The sequence below is a fragment of the Passer montanus genome, unplaced genomic scaffold (genome assembly GCF_014805655.1).
Source record: "Passer montanus isolate IOZ18808 unplaced genomic scaffold, ASM1480565v1 scaffold26, whole genome shotgun sequence".
Taxonomy (NCBI): Eukaryota; Metazoa; Chordata; class Aves; order Passeriformes; family Passeridae; genus Passer; species Passer montanus.
In genome coordinates this window covers 6,898,717-6,925,193 of record NW_024367261.1, presented here as the reverse complement: position 1 = coordinate 6,925,193, position 26,477 = coordinate 6,898,717, and the positions used below count along the sequence as shown (strand labels likewise).

The 26,477-nt window shown below is 39.2% G+C and overlaps 1 protein-coding gene across 2 annotated transcripts in view; it reads right to left on the bottom strand.

The window, feature by feature from the left end:
* CDKAL1 (CDK5 regulatory subunit associated protein 1 like 1) overlaps positions 1 to 26,477 on the bottom strand; it is a 381,816-nt gene extending 355,339 nt beyond the window's left edge. The window contains exons 1-4 of one of the 2 annotated variants that reach the window (XM_039712037.1): positions 26,431 to 26,477; positions 24,665 to 24,702; positions 22,880 to 23,046; positions 19,866 to 19,978 (exon numbers count right to left, since the gene is read on the bottom strand). In XM_039712037.1, coding sequence (XP_039567971.1) covers positions 19,866 to 19,978; positions 22,880 to 23,046 — 280 coding nt within the window. In that variant the 5' untranslated portion in view covers positions 24,665 to 24,702; positions 26,431 to 26,477. The remainder of the gene's footprint in view (positions 1 to 19,865; positions 19,979 to 22,879; positions 23,047 to 24,664; positions 24,703 to 26,430) is intronic. The other variant, XM_039712038.1, reaches the window with a different exon arrangement.

Genomic DNA, 26,477 nt, shown 5'->3' with positions numbered 1-26,477 from the left:
TTAATGCAGCAGTACATTGATGAGCTTTCTTGCCAATAACTATCATTTCTGCAGACACAGGCATGACCCTCAGTTTTGCAACTGTAAAGTTTTGTGCTGACTGAGAAGTACTTAAGTGCTTGAACTTTACTTGACTTACAATCAAACAAAAATTAGTGTCACAATGTTTGTGTTGTCAGAGCTGCAGTTCTCCTTTAAATATATGAGTTAAAATAACTGCTGTAGTGTGATCAGGGATAGAATGAATGGCAACATTTAGGCTATTTATCTTCTTCTGGGAGGTTTAAGAATACACATGTTAAAGGAAGGGGATGCTGTGGTCACAATCAAATCTCTAAAAGATCACAATGCTGTTCACTGGAGAATATTTCTTCTGAGAAACATAGAGATAGAAGTTTGCTATCTGACCACAAAATCTACAATTTAGACCTTCCTGAAACAAAATAACAATTTCTAAGACTAACTGCATGTATATAAACAACTAGAAAACAAATTAGATCAATTTTTCAAGATACATGACAAAAACCCACACAGTGCACACTGAACCATGCAGAACCTCAATGCTATCACTGAAATGTTTTAAAATCTTTTAATAAATACTTTCACAAATAGGAAAAAATAAGTTAACATAATTAATTTCTAAAGCATTATCACAGATTTTACCTGTACATACTGTAAATAAAGAATAAAAATAGCATACACATTTCCATTTAAACTTGCCTGAAGATAATTATGAATGCACTCTGGCTGAACTTCAAGTATTCAGATTTTAAACATTAATTTACTTTGACTATGTGCATGTCAAAATGAAAGATTGCTGTCTGGATCCAGACATGCAGTATTAATACTGAACACGTGCATTCATTTCAGGTCAGCAGACATTCCAACTCTACTTCAGCAGGTGGTAGGAATGGCACTCTAATTAAAATCTATATTAAAAAGTTCACAATGGGCTATCTACTCTGAATTGCTTCCATACAGAAACATCACTACAGCTGAAAGACTTAGAGCACCTTCCCTCAAAACATATGAATGACCCCTCACATAAACCACCTTTCTGAACAATTTCTACTTTTTCAACCTACTAACTGATTTTTTTCAAGGCAGCCCACTAAAGATTTCAGCACTCATTTAAGGTACAAAGGTACCAAAGCAGTTCTTCAAAATAGTCTCACATTTCAATATCAAAGCAACGAAAAAGTGATAAAGAAAGCTCATCCCCTATTAGATATTTGTCTCTGGTCAATCACTTAATAAAATTATTGCCTGTCATAAGTGATACATCTGAGAACAGCGTAAACAAAGTCAAAGCAATCTCAGCCTGGTAAAAAATTTAGTCACAGTCTCAGGGTAAATCTGTTTGGGGTTTGTTTTTTTCTAACTTAACTCTTTTACATTACACTTTCAGGGTGAGGTTTTCGGTTTGCAGTCAACATATACCACACTGAAGGCCAGAAATATCCTGACGTTTGACAACGCACCAAGTTCTTCAGTTACAGTGCTTCATATAAACAACAGAGAGCACTAGCTCCACACAATACCCACAGGCCACCCACTCCTTGTACCTCACTTCTGCTGCTGAATGAGGTGATGATATGACACCCAGGCTGAATGCAAGTACTTAGACTTTTATGGCAACCACAGCAAATGAACTGGATAGGGAGATAGCCAAAAACCCTGAAATGCAACATGTAAACCTAAGTTTGTTCCTCAAGGATAATTGCATTAAATACCTTCCAAGAAAAGAGTGATATTGGTCTTCTAACTCAGAAGTCAAATATGTCCTTTTCTTCTTCAGATTTGAGAGCAACTAAGGATAAACTAAAGAACTATTCTATTACTTATAGCAAAACCAGACTCTTTCTTTTTAATTACCATTCCCATACAAGGACTAAACCTTCCACAGGGAGCATCAAGATGATGACAATTCCAAAAGAATTCTATCTTTCTTTCAGAAACCACTTGTTTCTCTGGACTCATACTGATGCCCCACGAAGTGAGACTTAAAGTGTGGCCTAATCCCTTCTCTCTTGAACATCACCCACGGCATACACTCTTAGACCTCCATCTCTTTACTGGCAGTAAGATCAAACTGATGCAAATTGTAGCCAAGGACAAATTTAAATAATGTTGTATCCGACACAATTTACTGTATTTAATGAGACTCCTGTGTGGAAGTTATTCAAGTTTGAATTGTCAGTCAAACAATATTGGATAGCACCTGGATAACAGGTGCCACTTTAGATCTATAAATTCAAATATTATAAACAACAATGACACAAGCTTAAGCTTCTTCTACAACAGTTGAACAGTTGTTCGTCATCAGATGCTTGTGAAGTTTTCAGCACTCAAAGAAATGGGTCTTTCCAAGTGTAAGCAGAAATAAAGGAGCATTTTCCTTCCCTGGGTACAGTATCTTGTTTTCCTCCTGCGTGGAACTATCCATTGTACTTCCTTTTAACCCAACCAGCCCAGATATTTAAAATGTTAGTTTGTCTAGTGCAAAGCTAAAAACACATAAAAGTATATTTGACATGCTTCTTTCTCCTATCAAACCCTTGTATTTAAAATAGTTTTGGTTCCTCGTGAGAAACATCTATTGCCAAACAGCAAGAAACTCTATATATAATAGTTAACTACTAATGTTGCATTGAACTTCAGTTACAAAACAGCACATTTCAGTTTGACTATTTATTTACAAAACAAAAACATCATGTAACCCTTAACATACAAGGACTAAGAATATTTAACACATCGTATTAGGGAAAAACTTTTAATAGTCTTATTCTTTTCACAGACACAAAAAGAAATCATGTGAATGTTGACATCATGGATAGAATTCAGCAAAACACAGTGCTGGTTTACCAGACAAACAAGTTCACAGCTCCATCACAGAATGTTAGACTGGTGTCATTGCACCAAGTGGCTCCTCCACCTTCTGTTTTACTTCTTTTAGCTCATAGGATACTGCTCAGTGTATAAACACAGGGTATATATACAGAACTGGACTGAATCTGTTTCTTTTCAGACAGAAATAGCATTTTACGAGCAGGTGGCAAGACAGTCCAATAAGCAGATACTGTCCATTGTCAGATGCACAGACTGATCTGCAGCTGTTTACAGGATGTGTCAAGGAACTGTGTACCTGCTTTTCTGCTTTAATGGTGATGTATGAATCCACAAATAAAATTATCACACGAGGCACAATCAGAAAGACATAGCAATTACACTTGCCAAAGCAGAACTGGAACAAGGATCATTTTTATCAACTTATTCATGGCTAACTAAGTTCATTGTAGAAGCTCTGAACTTAAAACACAAAACCTCGAGCCCACACAAATAATAAAATATCAACTAACAAGAAGTAAAAAACTGGAAAGTTGCACTGAACTTGAAATTGTGTTGTCAGCCTAACCACATTACCTTCATGGTAACTTATTAACACACTTCAATGCTTACCTCTACACACAAAAACTGAAAGAACTGTAAGGCTGTCTAAACATTGAAAGGATTTATGCAATTTAGGAGACAATAAGGTTAAAACAAAATACTTGGTCTTACTGTATTAATAACTGGGTATTCACACCTTTTCAAGCTATGCATCTCTCTTAAGTGTCTTGCCTGAGACCAGAACTCCCCATAAAATGAAAGGAAAAAAGCCAACACACTTGAATTCCTTACCTCCAGGGGGTGCTTCAGGAAAGCAAGTATATTTTCACTTAGCTAACCAGACCTAACTTAGAAACTTAATTATGGGATGTATGGGAAAGCACTTTTTTAACAACTATTTTGATAGATATTTGAGCATTCCCAAGATAGTGCTTTGTTTATCATCACTTTGGTGTAGCAGCTAAAACGTACATTTAAATAAGCTCAGAAAGTCCCATTTCAACGGTTTTTTGCTTGGGGGCTTTTTCAAAGTTTTTTCATTGTTTATTCCAGACTGACATTTTTGAAGACACTACTCTATTTTCAAGGTGTAACTATTAAAACATTTGTGAAACAATGCTACAGAAATCAATGCTACAAAATCAGACTTGGTAGAGGTTAAAAAATACATGTTTTAGCATACAGAAAGTCATACGAGTAGTTCCATTTAAAACACATCTTAAATCCACCTCATTCATCAGGCTTTAAATCCTTCATTTTAGGAATCTGTTTCTTGAGGATATGGTTTGCAACATAGATGGCACATGTGTTTTCAATCCTGGAATGTGTCTAAAGCAACTGGGTACAACTCAGTATCAAGTACCACACAGTTTGTTTCACAAGTCACACACTCCTTGATGTTAGCAAGACATTAACTGGTTCCACACTTTCCACACATCAAAGTTATTCTTGATTTAGTTCCTGGTACCTGAAGTACATGTTAAGGGGAGTAGAATTGCTTTTACAAAAAGCTAGACTGTATTAATGAAAATGAAAAAAATACAGCTATGGAAGCTTAAAACAAGGTTTTGCAGGCATGAGAGGCTGATTAGCGGGCATTTCTGTGTCCCAGGTCTCACAAAAACAACAAACCTAGCCCTAGTCCAGAGATGTTCAAATTTTTTTCCTTTGTATATATATATATATCTCAAAATTTAGAAAAATGTTTTCAGTTTGTATTAATTTTCCTTTTTTTGTGTGTCCATCAACAGTATGTTTGAAAAATGCAGACCCCTTAATTACCTTATTGAATCACAATTTGGGCATGGATTTCTAGAAAGAAAAAGAATAGTCCTTCAACAGGTGGCTCTCACAATGACGTAAGAACCTACAAATCAGTTCATACAAAAACATTATTTTCCTTATAAAATCCTTTTCCTGCAGAACCAAATTAACTGAGATACAGGAGGAAAGATCTCAGCTTGAATCAACTACATGTTATTAATTCATCCTAGAAGCTGCCTTACTGCTTCAAACCAAAGGCTGTGAAAACCTGCAAAATAAGAAAGAGAATTATGTTAAACTAATTCTTACACATTTTAGACTGAACTACCTCAGAAGCACTGCATCATGATCAGGGATCAGCAGTTATGGATATATTTCTGGAGTTATGCATTGTTTTCTAAACTGAGGAAACTTTCACCTAAGACAACAGATCTTCTTTGGTGTCCCATGGTTTAAAGATACAAACATCTAACTTCTGCCATCCAACCACATACTGCAAACCAATCCAGATCAGCATGATTTCAATGTCTTGCATTACATATGGCTAGAAAATACTTTCCATTTCATTGTGGTGTACAGTATTCCTAAGTCCACTTCTTCAATACAAATGAGATATCCCCAAAAACTGTGGAAGAAAAAGTTCTAATAAAGCTTTTGCTGCTAAAGAAAAGCAAAATACTTTTTTTTCTGCTCAATATTTCCTTAGAATCTTCCTATAAGAGAAGTTGTTCTACTAATATTTTTCTTCTTTTTTTTTTAAACCTAAGTGTTATGCCAAATATCACATTTGCTCTTTAGTATGTGCGAGGTAGCACACCTGGAACTCCAAGTACAAATTTATCAACTCATTTCAATTAGTGCCAGGAAGGTGAGTCAAACTAGAAATGTTGTATATACACAATGCAAATCATCACTGATACACCAGTAGAGGTGTGATCCAAGACAGCAACCAGCAAGATCTCAGGATGTAAATGAAGAATATACTCCAACAAATAAATCCATGTAATCATTACTGTAAGAAACAACTACAGCATTCAGCAACTTAATCTATTCCCCCCTTCCCAAAAAAAAAAAAAAAAAACAAGTAAAACACATTTAACAATGGAAAAAAAATTCATACATGCACACAGAAAACATGCAGTCTGGTAACATAAATGCCACTTCTGCACTTCACAGACCCTTTGGAGTTTGGTTGGGGTTTTTTTAATGATACATATAACAAGCTGCAGCTGAAGCAAACTTTCTTCTTTTGCTGGAAGAATCCACATCTTTAAGAGATGCAAACTTTCCTGGTGTACGTACCTGAGACCCATGAAAATCTGCCTTGCCAAAATTTCTAAAATGTTTTTAAGCATGACAGTAAAGGAAACGCACTGCTTAGCACATTGTACCTCCCGCACAGTGAAAAACCTTTTGCTAACACTGATCATTATGAAAAAACCTCACGCCATCCTGATTGGACACACAAAATCCTGGCTGCATCACGTTGCAAGCGTCTTAGTACCACACCCAGAAAGCTTTATTTGGATATGACATTTTCCATGAACGAACAACTACTTGCTTACAACTACATAGTACACTTTGAAACCAAAAGTCCAATTTTAGGACAAAGTTGAAACAATTTTAAACTTTCCCAGCTAAGATTCTGAAAGTAAAAAAAATAAAGAGTTCTCAAACTAGCATGAACATACATGGATGATGATCAATTAATAAAAATCATACAAATCCCTCTAATCTCAAAAGACTTTTATACTAATCACTGCTTCATTTCCTTTGCGACCATATTTGAAGTGACAGTGGATCTCATTTTTTCGGAATAATCTTCTAGGATATTTACACAAGCCTAATGTATGCAATGCTCCTCCATTATTAGTAATTTCTGTGGGAAATGAATCAAAATGTTACCTCACTTGCTAGGGCTTCCTCTGAACTTTAGAGTCCTTTCAAGCAATGCAAAGCAAGGCCGTGAGCCAGGAGATCATTTGTAGTGGGATCAATTAAGTGACTAAATTGAAAATAAAATTCAACAAAATGGCATTTTTAACCTAAATAAATGTTAATTTAAGCGGGTCTCGGGAAGCGGTTGCAGCGCCCCTCAGGCGGCAGCGCGGTCTCACAGCGCCATCTAGCAGTGAGTGGCTCACAGGACGGCGTCACTGTGACACCGAGCGGGACACTTCACAAATTAAAGTTTGTAAAATCCTCGCTCGTTTAAAGAAATCCAAAGAATCCACGGAAGTGACCCGTAAAATTGCCACAAACAAACCTAAAGCTGAAGCTTTACAGACCGAATCTACACCAACCACTGCAATTCTCTTCACGTTGGCCAAACTCTGGCCTCACAAAAGGGAGGTGTTAAAAGCATCTTTGATAGCTTATTACTTCCGCAAAAGTTTTTCTAAAAATTATCTGGAAAAGCTAAGTAAGCATTATAAAACTCTTGCTGTAATGTAGTCCTGCACAGTTCTTATTGCAAGTCTGACATTAAACTCTGATCTAATGTTTCTTCAATGTGTTACCTTCACTTATTTTAAGTGGCCAAGACTTCTTTGCTTGTCATGATTTAAGCTGTTGAAAGATCTCAAGTTACATACACCAATAAATCCAGGGTTTCTAACGTACTGGGTGGGGGGAGGATCTTTTAAGGCCCCAATGAATGGCATCAAGATGGATTCTTTACCAGATCAAGTTGCACAAAATACTTGCAGAAATCTATCACGGCACAAAACACTAAAACAAAGCATTCCAAGTCTAAAGCTCTAGTTTCACAAGCACATAATTTAACTCAGCACAAGGAAGCCTTAGTGCTAAATGAAAGACAAGCCATCTCTTGTAAGCCATCTCTTGCCCACTCAGTCCAGGTAATACCCTGCCTTCTTTCTTTCTCAATATCTCAATGCATATGCATAGACACTTACTAAGATTTGCACTGAATCAAACCAAACAACTAATATGATTTTACATTAAAACAGCCAAAAAAAAAAAAACAAAAGGTGACAGAGGATTTTTGAAACCACAGTGGGGAAAAAATAAAAGCAAATAACAGAAGTGTGATGACAATCCTTCACTTAACAATTCAGAGATAGTATTACTAAGAACAGTTACTATGAACAACAGCAGTGGCCCTAAATGAGCTGTGAAAGCAAATCCTTAAAAAAAAACAGTATAAATGTCTATAAATTAGCAGCATTTACTTTAGACACATTAAAAAATGGAAGCAGAGAAGCAAGACATTCTGACAAGGATAGTGGACAAACTAGCACCAAGAAATCAACTTCCCCATCTTCAACAGTTTTATTCAGAAACTATTTCCTGTATTTTTCTGTGGAAGTGTATTTCAGTATTTCTCATCTTATATAAAAAAACATTAAGTCAATTACAGCAGAGTATGATCAATGTTTCAGCTGTCCTGGGACTTCAATTGAAAGGTTTCATAAACTGTATTTTGAATAAGGCAACAAAAAACCTCCCTCGTCCACATTTATCAAAATTGTACATGCTAGATAAACATACTAATGTACTTGAAGATTGATGCAAATAAATAAACTGGAGAATGTCCAGAGGAATGGAACAAGAAAGGTCAGAGCTCTAGAGAAGATGACCTATGAGAAAAGCTTTTAGGAATTAGGTCTACTTAGCCTAAACACAAGATGCCTATAGAGAGAAGGCATAACAGCATTCAAATATGTGGAAAGGTTGTTATGCAGAAGAAAAGAATCAGATGTTCTCTGTACCCACTAAAGAACATACAGGCAGCTAAAGGCTTAACTGTGCTAAAAGGTATAGGTCACACACTCGGAAACACTTTTCAACCAGAAAGGCAGTTAATCATCCAAAAGGGGTTATGAATTCTCCATCACTGCAGGTTTACAACACCCACTTAAAACAAAAGCTGCTGAATGGCCCAGCCCTGGGAAGGAGAGCTCACCATGCCAGGTGCCTTTTGGCCTATGATCTTCAACAGCATACAGCAGTCTAAGAGGAGGCTCTGTCAGTCATGAACACAAACTTACACCCTGCAGGTGGTGAGGGAAAACAGTTCCACTTAAAATTCCTCTCCCAGTCCTCCTCTGCATCAGTTTACACTCCAGAACTAAACCCCTCTTCCTGCACCTGGCAGCTGGGCTGCCTGCAGCAGGTGAGCAGCATCAGACTGAGGTGCTGATAAAAACTATGTGAATTCCTCCTCAAGGCAGCAAAGAGCAGAGGCAAAGTTCACAGCCCTCTCCATTTAAATGTAATTCTGCCTCAGTAAAGAGAGGAACCACTGACAACACTGAAAAGCTGCACCTGTAAAACAACTGTCAGTCACCTACAAAAGAAGACACTGTTTTTCTTGCTCTGCTGTGTTTTTATTTGGAAAATCATGAACAGACTCAAAGACAATTCTGAATATGCAAGTTTTCCAACAAGCCATTTCTAACAAAAAGACACAAATATCATGGCAAAAGAGTTTGTCAAGAAAATCTCCTTCCTCTCATTAGTTTCTTGGAGTTTGGAGCTTTATGACAATCAAGCTAAAAAAACCAAACTTTAGCAATCAGATTTTTCTCCTGTAATAGAAAATTCTGGTAGTGCTTTTCTTATTCTACTCTAGTGTTATAAAGAATATCTGGAACCATCAGTAATATATAAAGGTGACTGCCTTACAAGCAAACTTGTTAATTTTTTTGCTTTCTAGTGAGACTTCCGAACCATATTCACTTGATATTCTCTTTCCATCACTGCCAATTATGAGACTCAAGCTTCTAGTTAAATAACTACTGGATGCTCAAATTTACCTTCATCTGATGGTCTACATGCTTACGTTCACAAAGGAAAATTAACATTTCCAATGGGAAGTGAATTTTTCAAAGCATGATAAAGACAAGCAGAAAAGTGCTGACCCATGAACAAACAACAGAATCTCAAAAGTCATCTATCAGTTAGGGAATCAATTACAAACAAGCACACCCTTAAAACTTAGCCAACAAAAGCTGAGGGTCCAAAATGCCTAATAAAATCTGCAGTTCAAGTTTTCTGTCTTCCATTAAATCGCAAGCCAAAAACATCACTCCTCTATACACCAAAGTCTTGTACCAATCAACAGCAATTCAGTTTTGGCACAATTAACTCAAAATCTATTTATAGTTACCCAAGACAAAGTTCCTGCTTAGCTTCTTTCTGTAAGCAAATTCCAAAGCCAGGGATTTGAGACAAGATAAAAGCTAATGTCTTCTGCTTAAAGAGCCTGGTCTTCAGCACCAACACTTAATCTGCTAACTCCAACTGGTAGCACACAAAAGCTACAGGATTCACAGCAGCAAATGCAAGATTGATAGATGTGCATTTCTGTAGGCCCATCATGCCCTGGCTAAGCATGAGTGTTGGAAAGACTGCACCAGCTCAGTCAGCTTAAGGTCCCCATGGGTGCTGCTTGGCCACAACAGCTATCCCATTTTCTCCAAGTGGTTGAAAATAGCACAAAAACTGCAAAAACTGGACAAGACAAGGCTAAGGTTTCTTATGAACAGCAGAAATAGGCTATGACAACATAAAATATTCTAACACACAGTTTTATGATGCAGTAAAGTCATTTCTGTGCACATCCCGAGATGCAGAGCAGCCTTACCACTTCTCTCAGTGAGAGGGCTCACTATCTATCCAGTATTGCTGAGACCAAATAATTACTCAGTTTCTGTGAAACATTATGAGCCTGTGTGTAACACTTGGTTTCAAATTAGACTTTGGAGTACAGCAATACCAGAAAAGAGCAGGACTGGATGGTTATTCTATGAACACCACCAGGAAGATACAGGTTATTGTATTTGCAGGGTCCCTCGTGGCAGGAAGGAATGATGAATCTGACTCCATGTTCTCAGAAGGCTAATATATTATTTTATAATACTATATTATATTAAAGAATACCAAACTATACTGTACTAAAGAATACAGAAAGGATACTTACAGAATGCTAAAAAGAGAATAATAAAAACTCCTGACTCTCTCCAGAGCCCTGACACTGCTTGACCCTGATTGGCCAATAAGTCAAAACAAATCACAGCAGAAACCAATGAAACAATCACCTGTTGGATGAACAAATCTCCAAACATTCCAAAGCAGCAAAACACAGGAGAAGCAAATGAGATAAGAATTGTTTTCCTTTTTCTCTGAGGCTTCTCAGCTTCCCAGGAGAAAAATCCTGGCCCAAGGGATTTTTCAGAAAACATGAATGCAACAACAGCTCACATGGGAGTCTGCTCCAGCTTTGCTTCAGACGGTAGCACGTCATTTCACTATCACAGAGCTCCTTCCCTGCTAACTTAAGGGCCTCCTGAGGCACAGTTCTACTGCCCCCAGAGGTACAAGGGACAGACTGTCCTTTGACAACTTGTCTCCACTATCTCGAACATCATTCAGAAGAAAAGCTTTTACAAAACTAAATTTAAAATACTTAGATGGCAAAAACAAGAAAATTATACAACTTAGAGGTTTCTGAAGATAAGCTCAAGAAAATTATATGCAGTCAACATGAACAAACTAAAAAAAAATATTAAGAACTTCCACAAGCCTTAAGTTAAGGACACAAAATACACAAGCTAAGTACACAGCTAGGTCTTACCCAGTGTAAACTTAGGATGTTAATTCACAGCAGGTAGCATTTTGCCTGCAAAAAAACCATTAAATCACATCCTGTAAATTGTTTTGAATTTGCCTGAACAAATGAAAAAGCTAGCTTTGGAAACTTAGGATAGCACCACAGTAGTGACAAGAGTTACCAAATGCTAGCCTGAACAACCTGAAGGGACCCAAACAATTAAATACTGATGTCCAACCTGAAAATCATCTGCCTTTACACTCAGTTTTATTTATGCTCTAGTAATACATTTCAACAAGCAGTGTTTGTTCAGTAGTCCTTATGGTTTTTAGTGTCTTGGCGAAATACAGTGAGAGAGAGTATATAAGGTTATTAAAATTAAACAATCTTTTAATCATTCAAGTAAAACAGTACATTGATTGTTATAAGCAAACTCCTGAAATAATGTTTCAAAGATAAAAGTAACCCAGCCTACCCAGACCAGCAAACATAAAGCAGAAAGCTTCCAAACAGAACAGTTCTTCAAAAGGTGCATTTAGGCAATTACACCTCATGAATCTCATCTCAACACAGACTAGAAGGGAAACTGAGTCCAACACAAAACATACATGAAGCTAAAAAGTGATAACCCTCGAGACAAAACAGACCTTCGCAATCAACAGCAAAGATGCCAGCTAAACGGGCATAAGATCAGAACGGCAGCAAGTCACTCAAAGCGGGTTTATTCAGCCGCACACGCCTGCATTTCCCGGCGGAGGTGCCCGGGGCCCGGCGGCAGCGCGGCACTCCTTGGGCGCTGCTGCCCCCTCTCGGCTGCTCCCGGCACGGCACACCGCGCAGAGGCTCCGGCCCGGCCCCACCGCAGAGCTCGCCTCGCCTCTCAAACCTTCTCCAGCTGAAGAAAGCCTCAACTATTGCATACATTACCTTATCCCAATTGTCTGTGTGCGTGACCACTGTACAGACATTCTTTTAGAAGGAAACCAGAAGGGTAGTGTCCAAACTCACTCATACGGCCAATCAGGCCTGGGGAGACACAGAGCTGTATCACTTATTAAAAAAAAGGCATCAATTAAAAGCACAGATGAGCTAAGATGCAGCAGACACACTCCAGGGATGGGATGGGATGGGAATCGAGAGGAGAAAAATTGCTGCGTTTCATTACTTGTTCACTCAGTGACAGGACCTGTTTTAACACCTGAGAGCCACGGAATCACCTACCCGGCTTACATGAACATAACCAAAGCCAGGCACGAAGAAGGAAACAAAATTCTTTCTCTCTCTCTTTTTTATTCCCCCATCTTTCTTTATTTACTCGAGGAAAAGCACAAAAACCAATTTGTGTCTATTATCTGTTTTAGTGCATTTCTACTGTCCCCAGTCAGTCTCTATAATCACACAGCAGTCTTTTCTCTTGCCCTCAGGCCTAGGAGAGGGAGAACACGGCTGAACGTTCTCTATTCTCTATTCGGAGACACAGAACAGTTCGAGTTGTGCTACATTCCAAAGTAACAAGCTAGAAAGCAACTCAGCCAGGCTTGCCTTGCCCCCACCCAGAGTAACTTAGAGCAATTCACATACGGAGGCATCCGCACTGCAACTGACAAAAAAAACATTCCCAAAATATATTAAAAGCATCTTAATGCAAAGCTGCAACCATGGCAAGTTCAGAGAACTCTGTCCTCATTGACAGCTAAACTTCATCCGTTCTAGGAAATGAACTGTAGTCAAACTGAAGCAAGAGCCTGCAGTGAACATTAACCCTCCACCACTATTCCCCACTCACAAACACATCTTTTTCAAATGCTCCTACAAATCTTCCTGATCAAAACAAAATCCTGCTCCTACCTTTGTGAGTACATGGTCAAAGAATTCTCTTCTGGTTATAAAAAAATGGTCTGTTCTCCCATTAGCTTTTATAAATCTACTATAAATCTTCCTTAAGCATGAAGAACTGTGAGACATGTGAAACTAATGTCCCTGCAGAACACCCTATAAAGCTCCTCATCATCTGGGTGTTTATGCTGAACTCACTTCATCACTGCTATTTATGCTTCATTTGCTAATTGCTTAACTATCTACTACAGGGACATGTTCCACATAGGAGGATGGATGCTACCAGGAGTTGAAATTTACCTTTCATGGTTCAATCCTTTTCAAATTCATTCTTCTGGATAACATTAAATTCAGCATTGCCGGAACTAAGCTCCATTGCACAACCACCAGAGCATGGAGCCAATGCCCTGTCACTAAAGTAACCCTAAACATGTCGTACATGCTTAAATTTGCCTATCTGAGCTCTCTACAAGTGTCTCTGAAGATAGCGTGCACATATTTTATTTAGGTTTTATTAGGTTCTTCAGCATGCTCCCAACTTTCAGTTGCCTGCCCTATGACTGTGAAATAAAAGCACTGAAATAAAACAAACAAAACCAAACAAACAAAAAAGCCACTCACAGATGAATACACAAGGTTAAAGAGAATAAAGACAGTACACACTTGTCATATCAAGCACTAATGGCAGTGATGCCATTATGAGAAGAAAACTGACTCTAGTTCTTATCTAGTTCCCCCATAAACACGGGACACATTACCCAGTTTGAGAACTCAGAGTTCTATCCTGTAACAGAGACAACATCCTCAAAGCTGGACTCCCCACTTAACAGAAAGTTACCCAACAGGAGTAAGAAGTTGATCCTGAGGAAGCCGAGGTAGGAAAAAGCCACCGCAAAGAGGTCATATATCTTGCACTGTGCTACAAGTCAGAAGTGATAAGTAACAGAAGTCTAGCCACACATGGGTTAGGAAGTTTTACAGGGAACACTGGAGCAGTAATACACAGTTGCCAAAACCACAATTATACGTTAGTTTACAGAGACTTAGGGAACATGCAGTGCTGCAGATGAGTCACAGCATGATGCTGTATGAACTCTATACTGCAAGAAACCATCCCAACAATATCCAGACTCATTGTCCCCCTCACTGGCTTATAGGACACTCTGGATGCTCTGGGAATATCTATTCCTTCCAAAGAACTGTGAAATCTTGATCGCCTACAGTTGTGCACCTCCATCTGCTGCATCCCATGAGCCTTACCTGTTTTCTTCCCCACTATGTCCCATTTCATCCTCTCTCCTCATCCTCCTAACCATCTCACCACAGAAGTTTCAGATTTTAAAAAAAGAAAACCTTCACACCCACATCCCAAGTATTCCCATACTAGCTGCATGTCAGAGCACACTTTTCAAGCCCAAGCACCAAGAATCAACACACAAAAACTTATGGCAAGCAGCAACTCTGATCTTCTAACAGCAGGAATATGCATTGCTGAAACTGTAAAGCAATTATCTCAAGACAACAGGTCTCGATGTTACTTCACTGCCTTGCTCAGTATCAACATCCACAAGCTTTTACATCCAGAAATAGGAGCCAGCTTGAATCTGAAAGAAAAATCTGTGTCAGAATAGGTGTGCTGGTAAGGTTATCAAGCAATGCAAAAATCATCAGGGCTGTGACCCTACAAGTTATAGACAATGGGAGAATTCTTCAGTGAGGGTACAAAACACCAGAATTTACATCTCTGTTCACTTCTCTCCATTACTCAGCTGATACAGAGACAGTTTCATGACTGCAGTGTTGTAGAGAAAACAGAATCATTTCTCATCAACAGAAAAGTAGTGTGGGGTATTTTGCATATTTTAGCACACACCATGCATACCCTGCCCCTCGAGAAAAGATAATTTACAATCCTTTCTTTCTAAATTGGAACTGCACTCACAACCCTTTGAAAAGTATAAATCCAAACACAAGGACTAACCTTGAATTCTCTGACTAATAAGGCACTTCATGAGCAGCTAATAAAGATTTGTCTTTTAGTTTAATGAAGAATACTAAAAATACCTCACAATGAGGATGGCTCACCCCAAAAATTACACAGTAGTCACTACCATTTCACATGATACTCATGAAGGAACAGATGAGCATTATCAGCAGGGTGGAGAGCAAAAAATGGAAAGACCAACTGCTGGTTCTGAGCAACTAAAAGCATACACTGGAAACCAGCAGAGATCTTAGTCAAAATACTTCATCAACCACTATGCAGGCTGCAGAGAGCTTATTTTAATAATACAGTAACCTATTAAAGAGATCCCTAAAACAATAAAATAAATCAAAATCTAGTATTAAAATTTTATTGTGTGGTACAAAAGTACTTTTAAGACAACACCTGAAACAAAGGACCAGATACTGAAGGAATCAATACCTGTACAGTCTGAGTAATTTTCTTTATTTTGCACTTGGACGAATAAAATTCATGCTGCAGCACGCTTTGCTGCATCTGCAAGGGGATGGCCAAAGTCTACACAAGCATGGCTTATGCAACACAATGAACATGAGACAATGCTATTAAACGCTGAAGTCCATTTTAGATTGCAGCACCTCATCTGATTTTCAACAGCAGACTCTTTCCTTTTACACCTGTCTTCTTTTAACATGAGGTCTTAAGGAGATCATTCTTTCTTCCTTGCATTCTTCCTTCTTTCTTCTACTCAAATGTGTTGTTTAAGCAGATGGAGAGTCTTAATGATACCTCAGTTATATCCACTGGTAGGCAAAACTGACAACGTTTAGAAAATTAACAAGTAGAAGAGGCAAACAACCCCAGATAACTTCTTCAACAAGATTTCAAAATATTATTTGATATTTGCTATAAAGAAATACATAAAGTCTCTGCACAGGGAGTTACAGAGGTGTAAGACATATAACTTAGACTATAAACAGTAAGAATTGGCAAGTCTCACTGATACAAGTCCTGCCAACTTGTAAACACAATAATGGAGTGAACTCTACACAGCAACTCTGCACCCAACACTGTTACAGAAGAAATCTCTGAGACAGTGCATAGGATGCCTGAACTAATTTCAGATTTGTCTAAAACTGCACAAGTAAAGCTAAAGATCTGTAACATAAGCCAGTCTCTAAGTGCTACATCAAAGACAAGCCCACTGACTTAGCAGAAACAATTCTTGTCTGTAGAATCCCATGCTAGAGGAGTATGATCTGTGCTAGCATTTATTTCTAAGATCCACAAAAGTGTAGTGCAGATAAACTGTGACTGGTTTAGCCTCACTGAATGTTTGATAACAGTTTTTGCTTTGTCTTCATCAGAAAAGCCCACAAAAGTGTAGTGCAGATAAACTGTGACTGGTTTAGCCTCACTGACAAAGTTTTTGCTTTGTCTTCATCAGAAAAGTTAATGATCATTTTTCTGATATTTCTAAGTTACTAGCAATGCCCCCACCATATTTTACAATTGCACAGGAGGGAATGCTTTGGACCTGAACAGCCCTGAGCCAGAAGCAACCTGTATGAAATAAGCGTACCACCAAAATGCATTCAAAGCTGGGCCAAAACCCATTAATTCCACAGAACTAGAATCATATAGATGTCAACATATGTGAACAGAACTATCCACTTGAAAAGTCAAAGCGTTCTATTGGACCTGAACAGCCCTGAGCCAGAAGCAACCTGTATGAAATAAGCGTACTTAATGTCTTGATCCACCAAAATGCATTCAAAGCTGGGCCAAAACCCATTAATTCCACAGAACTAGAATCATATAGATGTCAACATATGTGAACAGAACTATCCACTTGAAAAGTCAAAGCGTTCAAAGCGTCTGACTACACATGTGCAGTTCCATTTTTCAGAGAGAAAGCAAGCTACATGGCAAACATACTTAAGTCCCTTCCAAACAAGAATCTTGCTCACAATATTTGAAAGCTCCCAGCTCGCCCACTTCCTGTTTTTCACAGCAGGCATTACAGGCAGTCTGTACCATGAGAGTTTCTTCCTCCAGGGCGTATCTCACAGGGAGCACTCCAGCAGGTCTGCAGGCATGTCTAAACTATACAGCAAGTCATGCTGCCAAGAAACCAAAACCAGTTTTAGAACCAGTAAAGCCACCATCAGCTACACCGTTTCCAGAATATGAACAACTACCCATGGTACAGCCCTACACTGACAGCAGCTGGTCCACACATTTCTGTGTGGCTCAGACTTATAAAGGAGCTTTGTGTTCCCACAGGATGGTATGCAAGATTTGCTCAGAATGTTGCCCACCTTCACACTGTAAAAGCAGATACAAAAATAGGTTCAGCTCTTCTGCTGGTTTCCCTTTGCATATTTTTAAGCTGATGCAGTCCCTGACTTTTAATCACCATTGCTGTTGTTGCAGTATCTGTATATTGCTGATTCACACTGGTCTCTCCCCAGAGAGCAGGAATTTTTGCTGTGAAAAGTACAGCCCTCAGTTTTCACCTTTGGATATAGACACTCCTGGAAGCAACAAAGGGTGCTTGTACAGAAAGAACATTTTTGAAAAACATGAAAAGCAAGGAGGACATTATATCCATGTTCAGTTTCAGATAAGTCAACCTGTAAGGCAGGCTGCATTGCTACAACTTCCAGTTAGCAACAGGAGTCTGTCTGATGCTGCTTTTCTTCCTTCTGTGTTTTTTTTCCAATCTTGCAATTAGACAGTGCTTGACTCCTTTATAATGGAACAAAAACTGCAAGTAAAGCTCACATCCTATTTTCTAAAGGCAGAACTTTATTCCAGCATCTTTTCAGGAAGTGTTGTCTCAAAAGCTTAGGAACATGTAGGAAATAGGTTAATCCAAGCACTTTTAAGTAATATCTGCCCAAGACACTGTGACAACACACAATTTTTCATCTTAGTATTTCAATCTTTTCCCCAAAATTGTAACAGTTTTACATAAAACTAACAAATTCTAGCAACACAGGGATTGATTTACAAAATAGCTCTTACAAAATATTTTCTTCTTAATTTTGCATACCATAAACAATATTAAGTTTAATTACAAGAAATATTTGACATTTGGATCATTTAAGCAACAATTACTGAGTAGCTGCTTCACTGTATAGGACAAAAAGGATAAAATCCCTATCTGACATTCTATCTGAACTTCCCAGATGACTAAATGTAAAAAAAGCCAAACATGCCTTCTTAAGAACAGACTGACAAGAATTACTTAATTTCAAAAAGAAGAAACTACACTGCATAATTTCTGCCTATCACCTAGCATTGAGGCTTTTATGTATGCATTTAATACATTTAATTTAGGCACAAAGTAAATCAAGACTTAGATTTAATAATGACTAGAAACTAGTGGTCAATTTCATGTACAACTACCAAAATTTCTCTGGGACTCCTCTCCCAGCAACTGCAACTTTTATTAGGCTTTTTAGTTCTCAGTTTCAGACTCTAGATGTAGACTTATTTCTATTCTAAATAAACAGTTAATTTTCTAAAAAAGAAAAGGTATCAAAAATTTAGCGTAGTTCCTTCCTTCACTTCACTCCCATCTTCCCTACATCTCTCCTAGTAAAATTCCAAAAGCACAGAACAGCCATCTGAATCTCAACAAGCCAAAAGTAGCTTCTGGAATAACATGCATTAAAACAATGAAGGTAAAGAGCAATTAAATTTAAGAAAACCATAATGAGAACATATTTGCAAACTTATACTAACAGCTGCCACAAGTAAGGGTTTTTGGACCAGTACTCCACTTGGCTGTGGAAAGAGCATACGTACTCCAGAGCTGTACTACTAATTTAATAATCACTTGGGTTCCCTAAAGTAGTTCAGCACTTGAATAATTTAGTGTCTTATTTCTACGTAAGAAAGATCAGCAGCAATAAAGGACAGTGAGATGCAGCTGTTTAACGGTATCGTGACACGTTCATGTGAAAATCAGGAAACCATTCTGTGAAATGAGGATTGTTTTTAGAAAAATGTCAGGACAGACAACTCTGTAGTCTTTCAGTATACACGTTTAGGTGAAAGACACACCTGAGCTTGAATTAATTAACAAAATTTAAGTTTCTAATTTGACTAGTCAAAAGCTATACAGAAAAAATCAGATAATACTTGTATATTGAAACATGGTATTAGTCCAACTTTTCTGTCAGCATATTTTGCATTAAGGAGATGAAATGTGGTCAGCCTAACCACAAGTTTGGGGGTATTTTTAGGCTTAGGGAGGCAGAACAGGATAATGAGGAGATTTTAAAATACCAGGAAGGGAAAGAGAAATAGCATTCTCAGCTCTTTGGAACCTATGAGGTACAATCCTGTATCATCCCACCTCCATCATATTGATCATCCCTCCAGAAACAAAATATCATTTACCTGGAGTGGACCTTTTGCTCCAATGCAAACACAGACATCACCAAATGAAAACACTGGCTCCCTCCCTCTTCCCCTTGGGTTCCAACAAGTACAATTAAAAACCAAGAATTACTACATTTCCCATCCACTCTTATGAAAACTTTTCAATTCAGTTTAGCAAGTAAAACATCAAAAAAAAGCACTGAATTGCATCTATTTGATGTCTGCCCTGTCAAGAAAATCTAACCATTCTGAAAGCACTCATCCTGTAATCATTCTGCTTAATGCCAGGAAAACACTTTATCTCCTCACCTTCAGATCAGAAAGGTATCAGAAGGGGATTTTTAAAAGCATAATTAAGACTGAAAACATTTGATGACAGCTTGACAGCTCTGAACATTCACCCCAGAAAAACTGAATTACAGGGCTCACTCATACTATTACCTGTAATTTTGTATCCATATGCAGCCAGCTGTCCAGCCATGTATTCACCATCCGAATTATTGTGAGAACATCCCCATGTACGAATCCAGATTTTCTGAACACCAGGAATAATGCTGTCAAGTAAAAACAAATGAGAAATACAAGTTAAATGATGAACAAGCTTCCCCTTTTAGCCCACTGAACTGACTGAATGAACCGTAATTCTTCAAATATAAAATAACACAAATAGTAACAACTCTAAAACAGCTGAGGAAAAACAGTAATTATGTGATTTTAGTGTAATGGGTATTAGGCCTTGCTGGGATAGAGTAACAAAAATCACTGTAGGGCTGTGTTTTGTGTTTGTGGCTGCAACAGTGTTAACACAACGGTGTTCCAGCTGTCATTGAACAGTGCTTGCTTGTTTCCCACTGTGCTCCATCCCTCCACAAGCAGGCTGCAGATGGACAACAGGCTGGGAAGAACACGAGCAGAATAGCTGACCAACAGGATAATACATTCCAGATGACATCATGTTCAGCAATAAAAGCTGTGCATTTGGTCTTTCCAAAATAACCACTGTTATGAGACTGGATGGGTACCAGTCTGCTTGTGGGAGGTGGCGAATGGCTGCTTTTGCATCACTTGGGGTTTTTCCCTGCTCCTTCCTTCACTTTATCTGTCTTCATCTCAACCCACAAGTTTTCTCACTTTTATTCTTCCAGTTCTCTCCCTTGTGGTAGAGTCAATCCACCACAATTAGCAAGAAAAGAGATAGGAAAGAATTTCAGCATGGAGAAGGTGCAGGAGCTGTAGGATAACAACAGAACCAGTACATTACAGTTATGTTAAAGCAACAACAAAAACCCCAACAAAACACACAAATAGACAACAGAAATAATTCCCAAACTTAAATTCCTCAAAGTTCTCATGTAACAAGTAACCTTCAAGTGACAGCACTGAAATTAGGCCACCAGCAAACAAACTGCAACCTTTTGATATTACAGCATGCATTGACTGTAGTTCCCTCCACACAAGCCAGCTCCATAAATTAACTTGATGGCCACCAGCCACATAAACAGTGGAAAGCTCCCATCCCAACCTTTCCAAGCTACAGAAACAGCATGGCAGACATGCAGTGTGGAGCTAGCACATACAAGGCTCCAAAAACCAACAAAAAGTTCTGTAAGAAGCTCTCATTGAAATTCCTGGGATAACTGCCAATGAGCTAAAGATGCCAGTACAAGAACACCACACATCCTGGAACACAATACTGCGCCCTGCCTACAGCTTTTTTTTCCTCCCCTCCCCCTCCATGCTTCTTTTTTAACAGAAACTTCCTCTAGCTAAAAATAGAAATTTGTTGATGGAACATTAATGATCATTAACTGCAAACACAGGGTATTTAGACTTCCTGCTGTCCAAACAACACATGTTCAACGTGCTTTCCTGGGTACAAAACACTAAAATACAGCCTGCTAGAGAATATACAGTACCTGAACGCTTTGGGGCATGAACTACCTGTGTGAAGTGTCCACAGAACACCAGCTCAGCTGTCCATACATTCCTGGTAGACTGGGGCCAATGCACTTTTAGGGGCATGCAGATAAAAATGCATTGTTATGCTTATAAAATCTCTTTTGAACACCAGTGAAAACCCAGAATTTTATTTCTCCACAGGAAATTAAATTTTCATGCACAATTTATTTTCATCTTTATCATCTAGGGAAATTTTATCCACCAACTTGAAATTAATGTTTGAAAAAATAAAAAAAAAATTTAAAAACCCAGATCTCAGACCTGCAGTAGAAACTAAAATCAATAACTGAGCTGATGTATACTCTAATCAATTCCACTGCAGCAGAAAATTGATTCTGTTCTTATGGAAATCACAAGTAGGAAAAATGCAAAGATGCATTTCATGATTACTGCATACTATTTCCACTGAAATAAAACAGCAAGTTCAAAAGAAATTTTACCATGTTACTTGCAGAATGTACACATAAGAAGTACAGCCTTTGCAACTCCCAGGATGCAGAAAACAGGTTTGAAGACTGAAGCAAAGCTGATGTACCCCTTCATGAAAGGAGACTGGGTCAGAGAATACACAGTTCAGCACACTGAGCATACACAAATCCCTGCACCCTGACAGGATGCACCCAAAATAGAGACAGGGATGTACTGGAGACAGTCCAACAAAGGGCCATAAAGATCATGAAGGGACTGGAACACACCTCCTAACACAAACAGCTCAGAGTGCTGGGACTGCTCTGCCTGGAGAAGGCTCAGGATGATCTCATCAAAGTATATAAATACCTGAAGGGAGAGTGCAAAGAAGGCACAGCCAGGATTTTTTTCAGCAGTGCCCAGTGACAGGACCAGAGGCAACAGGCACAAACTGAAATGTGGGAGGTTCCCTCTTCACCTCAGGAAACACCTTTTTCACTCAAAGAATGACCAAGAACTGGCACAGGGTACACAGGGAGACTGCAGAATCTCCATCTCCTGGAGATACTCAAAAACTACCTCGTCAGAGTCCTGCCAACTGGTTCTTTGTGGCAGTGCTCAAGCAGTAGGTTTGGAAAAGATGACCTTCCAACCCCAACCCTTTTGGACCTCTCAGGATTTTGTCTCTATTAGTCATTTCAGAAGTCAAAAGGCTACTCCAGAACTGCATTTTGAAGAGCACAGATTATATTCAGGTAATTAAGATTCAATAGACAATTTTTCAGAAATCCTTTACACATAAAAGAGTAACAGAAACCATTTTCCAGTCTGATTATTCCATTCATCACTATCTCAGTGATAACTGATTTCTACAGAAAATCTGTCTAGGAAAAGGAACTTACTTATTATTTTATTTATTATTATTATTTATTCTCTGTACATTCTACACGGACTGTTTTACTCATTTTTATCTTGTACACAGATTTTACATTAAGATGTAACACAAACTTCCACCTTATTTTTAAAATCTGACAAGTGCACATGAGACACAAGAAAAGCACCAGCACAGGGTCGATGTAAGACTTTACCTGTCACTTGGGGGCTCATCATCCGTCTGAGCGTTTTTCTGGGAGTTGCGTTTTCGCACCTTGGGAAAAACATTCCTTCTCACAAACTGCCGATCGTGGGGCTTCACATCTTCTGCTGACACGATGTCTTCAATATCCTCAAGCACTGACTCACAGGCAGCAGGCATCTTCAAGAAGTGTTGGGAGGAGATTGGCATTAGGAAAGCATTTGAATACAAAACCAAGGCCTTGTATCTACAGCACATTTCTCATAAAGAGAAGTCAGATGTATCTCTAAGCATAAGTGCAATGTATCACACATATGAGGGACACTGAGTACATAAACACAATCCACTACCAGAGACACTTGCTGAATTCCCTCTTCCCCCGATACCCCACATGCAGGCAGCAAGAAAGTCATAAACCATACAGATTCTTAAGGGCTTATTTATAAATCATCTGTTCCTTTTCATCTCCTAACTCAAAACCCCTTCACCTCCTCTGACAGGACACATTCAAGGCACAGGTATTTTTAATCATGTCAGCATCATAATAAAATAGTGACCTCATGTTGTGTGATGGATGGATGTACTTCCACTCACACCACAGAAGAACAACAAAAGGCACAGAATCCAAGTGACTGCTCCAGAGATCTTTCTGGCTCTCTTAGTTGTGTGTGGACACCATCCAGATATGTTTTCACAGTCCTTTTGAAAACAAACCAAACTATTCCTAGAATTCCTTATCCCACATGCCTTTCATCTGAATTAGTTCATTCACTGGGACAGTAAAATGAAAATTTCTGAATTTCATTCAGGTACAGCTATACCTAAACAACTATACCTAAAATAAAAAATATATATACTGTAATTTGGCTAGAATTATATATTAAAAGGTTGCTAATATCCAATTATATTTTCCACAAGAAACTAAACATATATGCATATGTATCTCCCAGCAGATATGAAAATGCAGATCAGTTTTCAGGAATCAAAAAAAGCCATTTGCTAGAAAAGTCTGCAAAAAAAGTTACTGCATTAATCACACACCACACTGTGCTGTAACTCCTAATTAAAGTCTGAAGTACCATTGGAAACTCAGGTGTTTCACATAAAACAGCTTACGAAGGAAATCATACAAGGGTATTCCACAGTTTACAGGGAAAATACAACACTTTCCTAACTGACAGTGAAGAACAAAAAACTAAGGCTCTAATGTCTTTAAACTGATACTTCAGTAACCAATTATTTGCTACTGCCATAAAAACACTTCCAGGTGTTGCAAATGAATTACTGAAGAACACAAGAAGTTAAACACCCATGCATTTTCCCAGCATGTACTGGGAAAATGTGTACTTCAGTCAGTCTTGCAAAATATTCTCCATAATAAAATTTCATGTAAGCTGAACCATCACACATCTGCATTTAACTTAAAAAGGAACAGAATCATGTCACAAAGAGGATGCATCAGCCCAAGCTACTACAGCAATTAGCATTCTTCTAGATAAAAAAACAGGATCTATACAAAAGTGCAGCAAAAGTTGAACAAAAATAAAACATTTGTGAAAAGTCGAGCAATAAAGAACACGAGAGAAAGGTGACATCTCTTACACTAACATATACCACTGAGAATATGCATAAATAAGTAAAGTTATCAAATCTGGAAGGGAATAAAAAGTTTTGATTTATCATTTCTTCTATCTTACAAAAAAATGTCCAATATAATGGAGCAGCTGGAAAAACAAATAAGCTTAGTTTATTTCAGTGACCCATGGAAGAAAGAATACAGCCAAACTAAAATTCCTACCTTTTTAAGCAAGGTATAAATCCTCTTGGACAGTAAACCTGGGGGGTGGGGGGATAAGGAAGAGAAAAAGGAAAAAAGATATGGCATGAAAAAGCAGAATTAGCAGACAGAAAGCCACAAATTCATGTTATTGTCCAACAAGCACTCATCCTCCCTTTGCAGAAACACATTCCTTGCTCAGTTTGACCTCATGTGGACCTGGTACACATGCTGGCTGGCAAGGTGGAAGTGTTCCCACATTTTCCCTGTCTCCTGAGCAGTGGCACTGGTTTTTTTATTCTTCTTCTATAGAGTCCTTTTTTTTATCAAAGTCAGATGTATTTAAGTTATCTCAGACTTCCTCCAGATTCTGTCTTCCATCAGTTTAAATTTTTGAATGAAAGAAGGGAGAAAGATGAACAGCAAATTTTAGTTCAAGTCATTCACAATTTTTTTTAAAAATTAAAACACTGTGAAGTTATTTTAAAACAGATTACTTGATATCTGCACTAGTTCCATATGCATGCATGAGATCTCCTTCACAAGGAAAAAACAAAAATAAAGACGAATTCCTGCAGCTATTCTGGTAAATGGACTGCAATAACAAGGGATAACAAAATTAGAAGATAACGTATTCTTCTCATGCAGCCAAGCTTCACCTACAGAACTCTACATTTTTCTTTAAAAAAAAATATTAGTAAGCAAATAAAAAACTAGAATTGCTTTAACATCTTGTCACAACCAAAACTTCCCTTGTGCCAGTCTGGTTTGGTCACCCCTGCTCAATCTCCCACACATACCAAAGGAGAACTCCCATCCAGGTGGAAGAGGACAGCTCTTTTCAGCTACTGACCAACAGGTGTCTCCGGCAGAGCCCCGGGATTTTATCCCCGGCCTCACACAGAGCAGAAGAAAACTGCAGCGTTGATACACAGAGAACGAGTTTAAAGCATACGTATATGTGTGTATGTCTGTATAGATGTAGGTGTCACAGAACGACGGAATTGATGGCATTGGAAGAGACCTCCAGAGGTCATCCAGCCCTGCCACGGCAGGGCCACCCGGAGAGGTCACACGGGAATGTGCCCACGTGGGCCTCGAGCGTGTCAAGAGCGGGAGACGCCACAACCTGGCTGGGCAGCCCGTTCAGCGCTCTGCCGCCCTCAATGCAAAGCTCTTCTTCCTGTTAAAGTGAAACTTCCTGCGTTTCGGCTCACTCCTGGCCACTGCTGCTCGTCCTGTCTCTGGGCACCTGAAGAGTCTGGCACCGCCGCCCAGGTGTTTATACGCGTTAATGAGACCCCTCGCAGTGTTCTGCTCTCCAGACTGAACAGCCCCAGCTCCCTCAGTCTCTCCTCATACACATAAACATGCGAACAACACAATATATACATATATACACACACATATGTATATATATATGAACACACACAGGAGCACGGCCCACGGGCGAGGGCAGCCCGGCCCCTGCCTGCACCACGCACATCCCGGAGCCCGCCTGGGCTCGGCTCCCCTGCCCGTCCTCCATCCCGCTGAGGGTACCCCATCCCCGAGCTGCATCCCGGCCGCCGACCCCTGCGGAGATTCCCGCCAGGACCTGCGTCTCCTCCCGAACTTAACGCGCAGCCCTGCAGGGCCGCACAGGGGACGGGAGCAGCGCGCGGGCAGGAGAGGGGGAACTCGGCCAGACCGTCACAGCCAGGCGGGGGAGGGAAGGACGGGACGGGAAAGGAGGGGAGCGGACGGAAAGGAAGGGGGCCGGGGCCCGGCCCGACCCCGGCACTCACCCGCGCTCACCCGGGCTCCGCCATCGCGCCCCGCCCCGAGGCCTCGC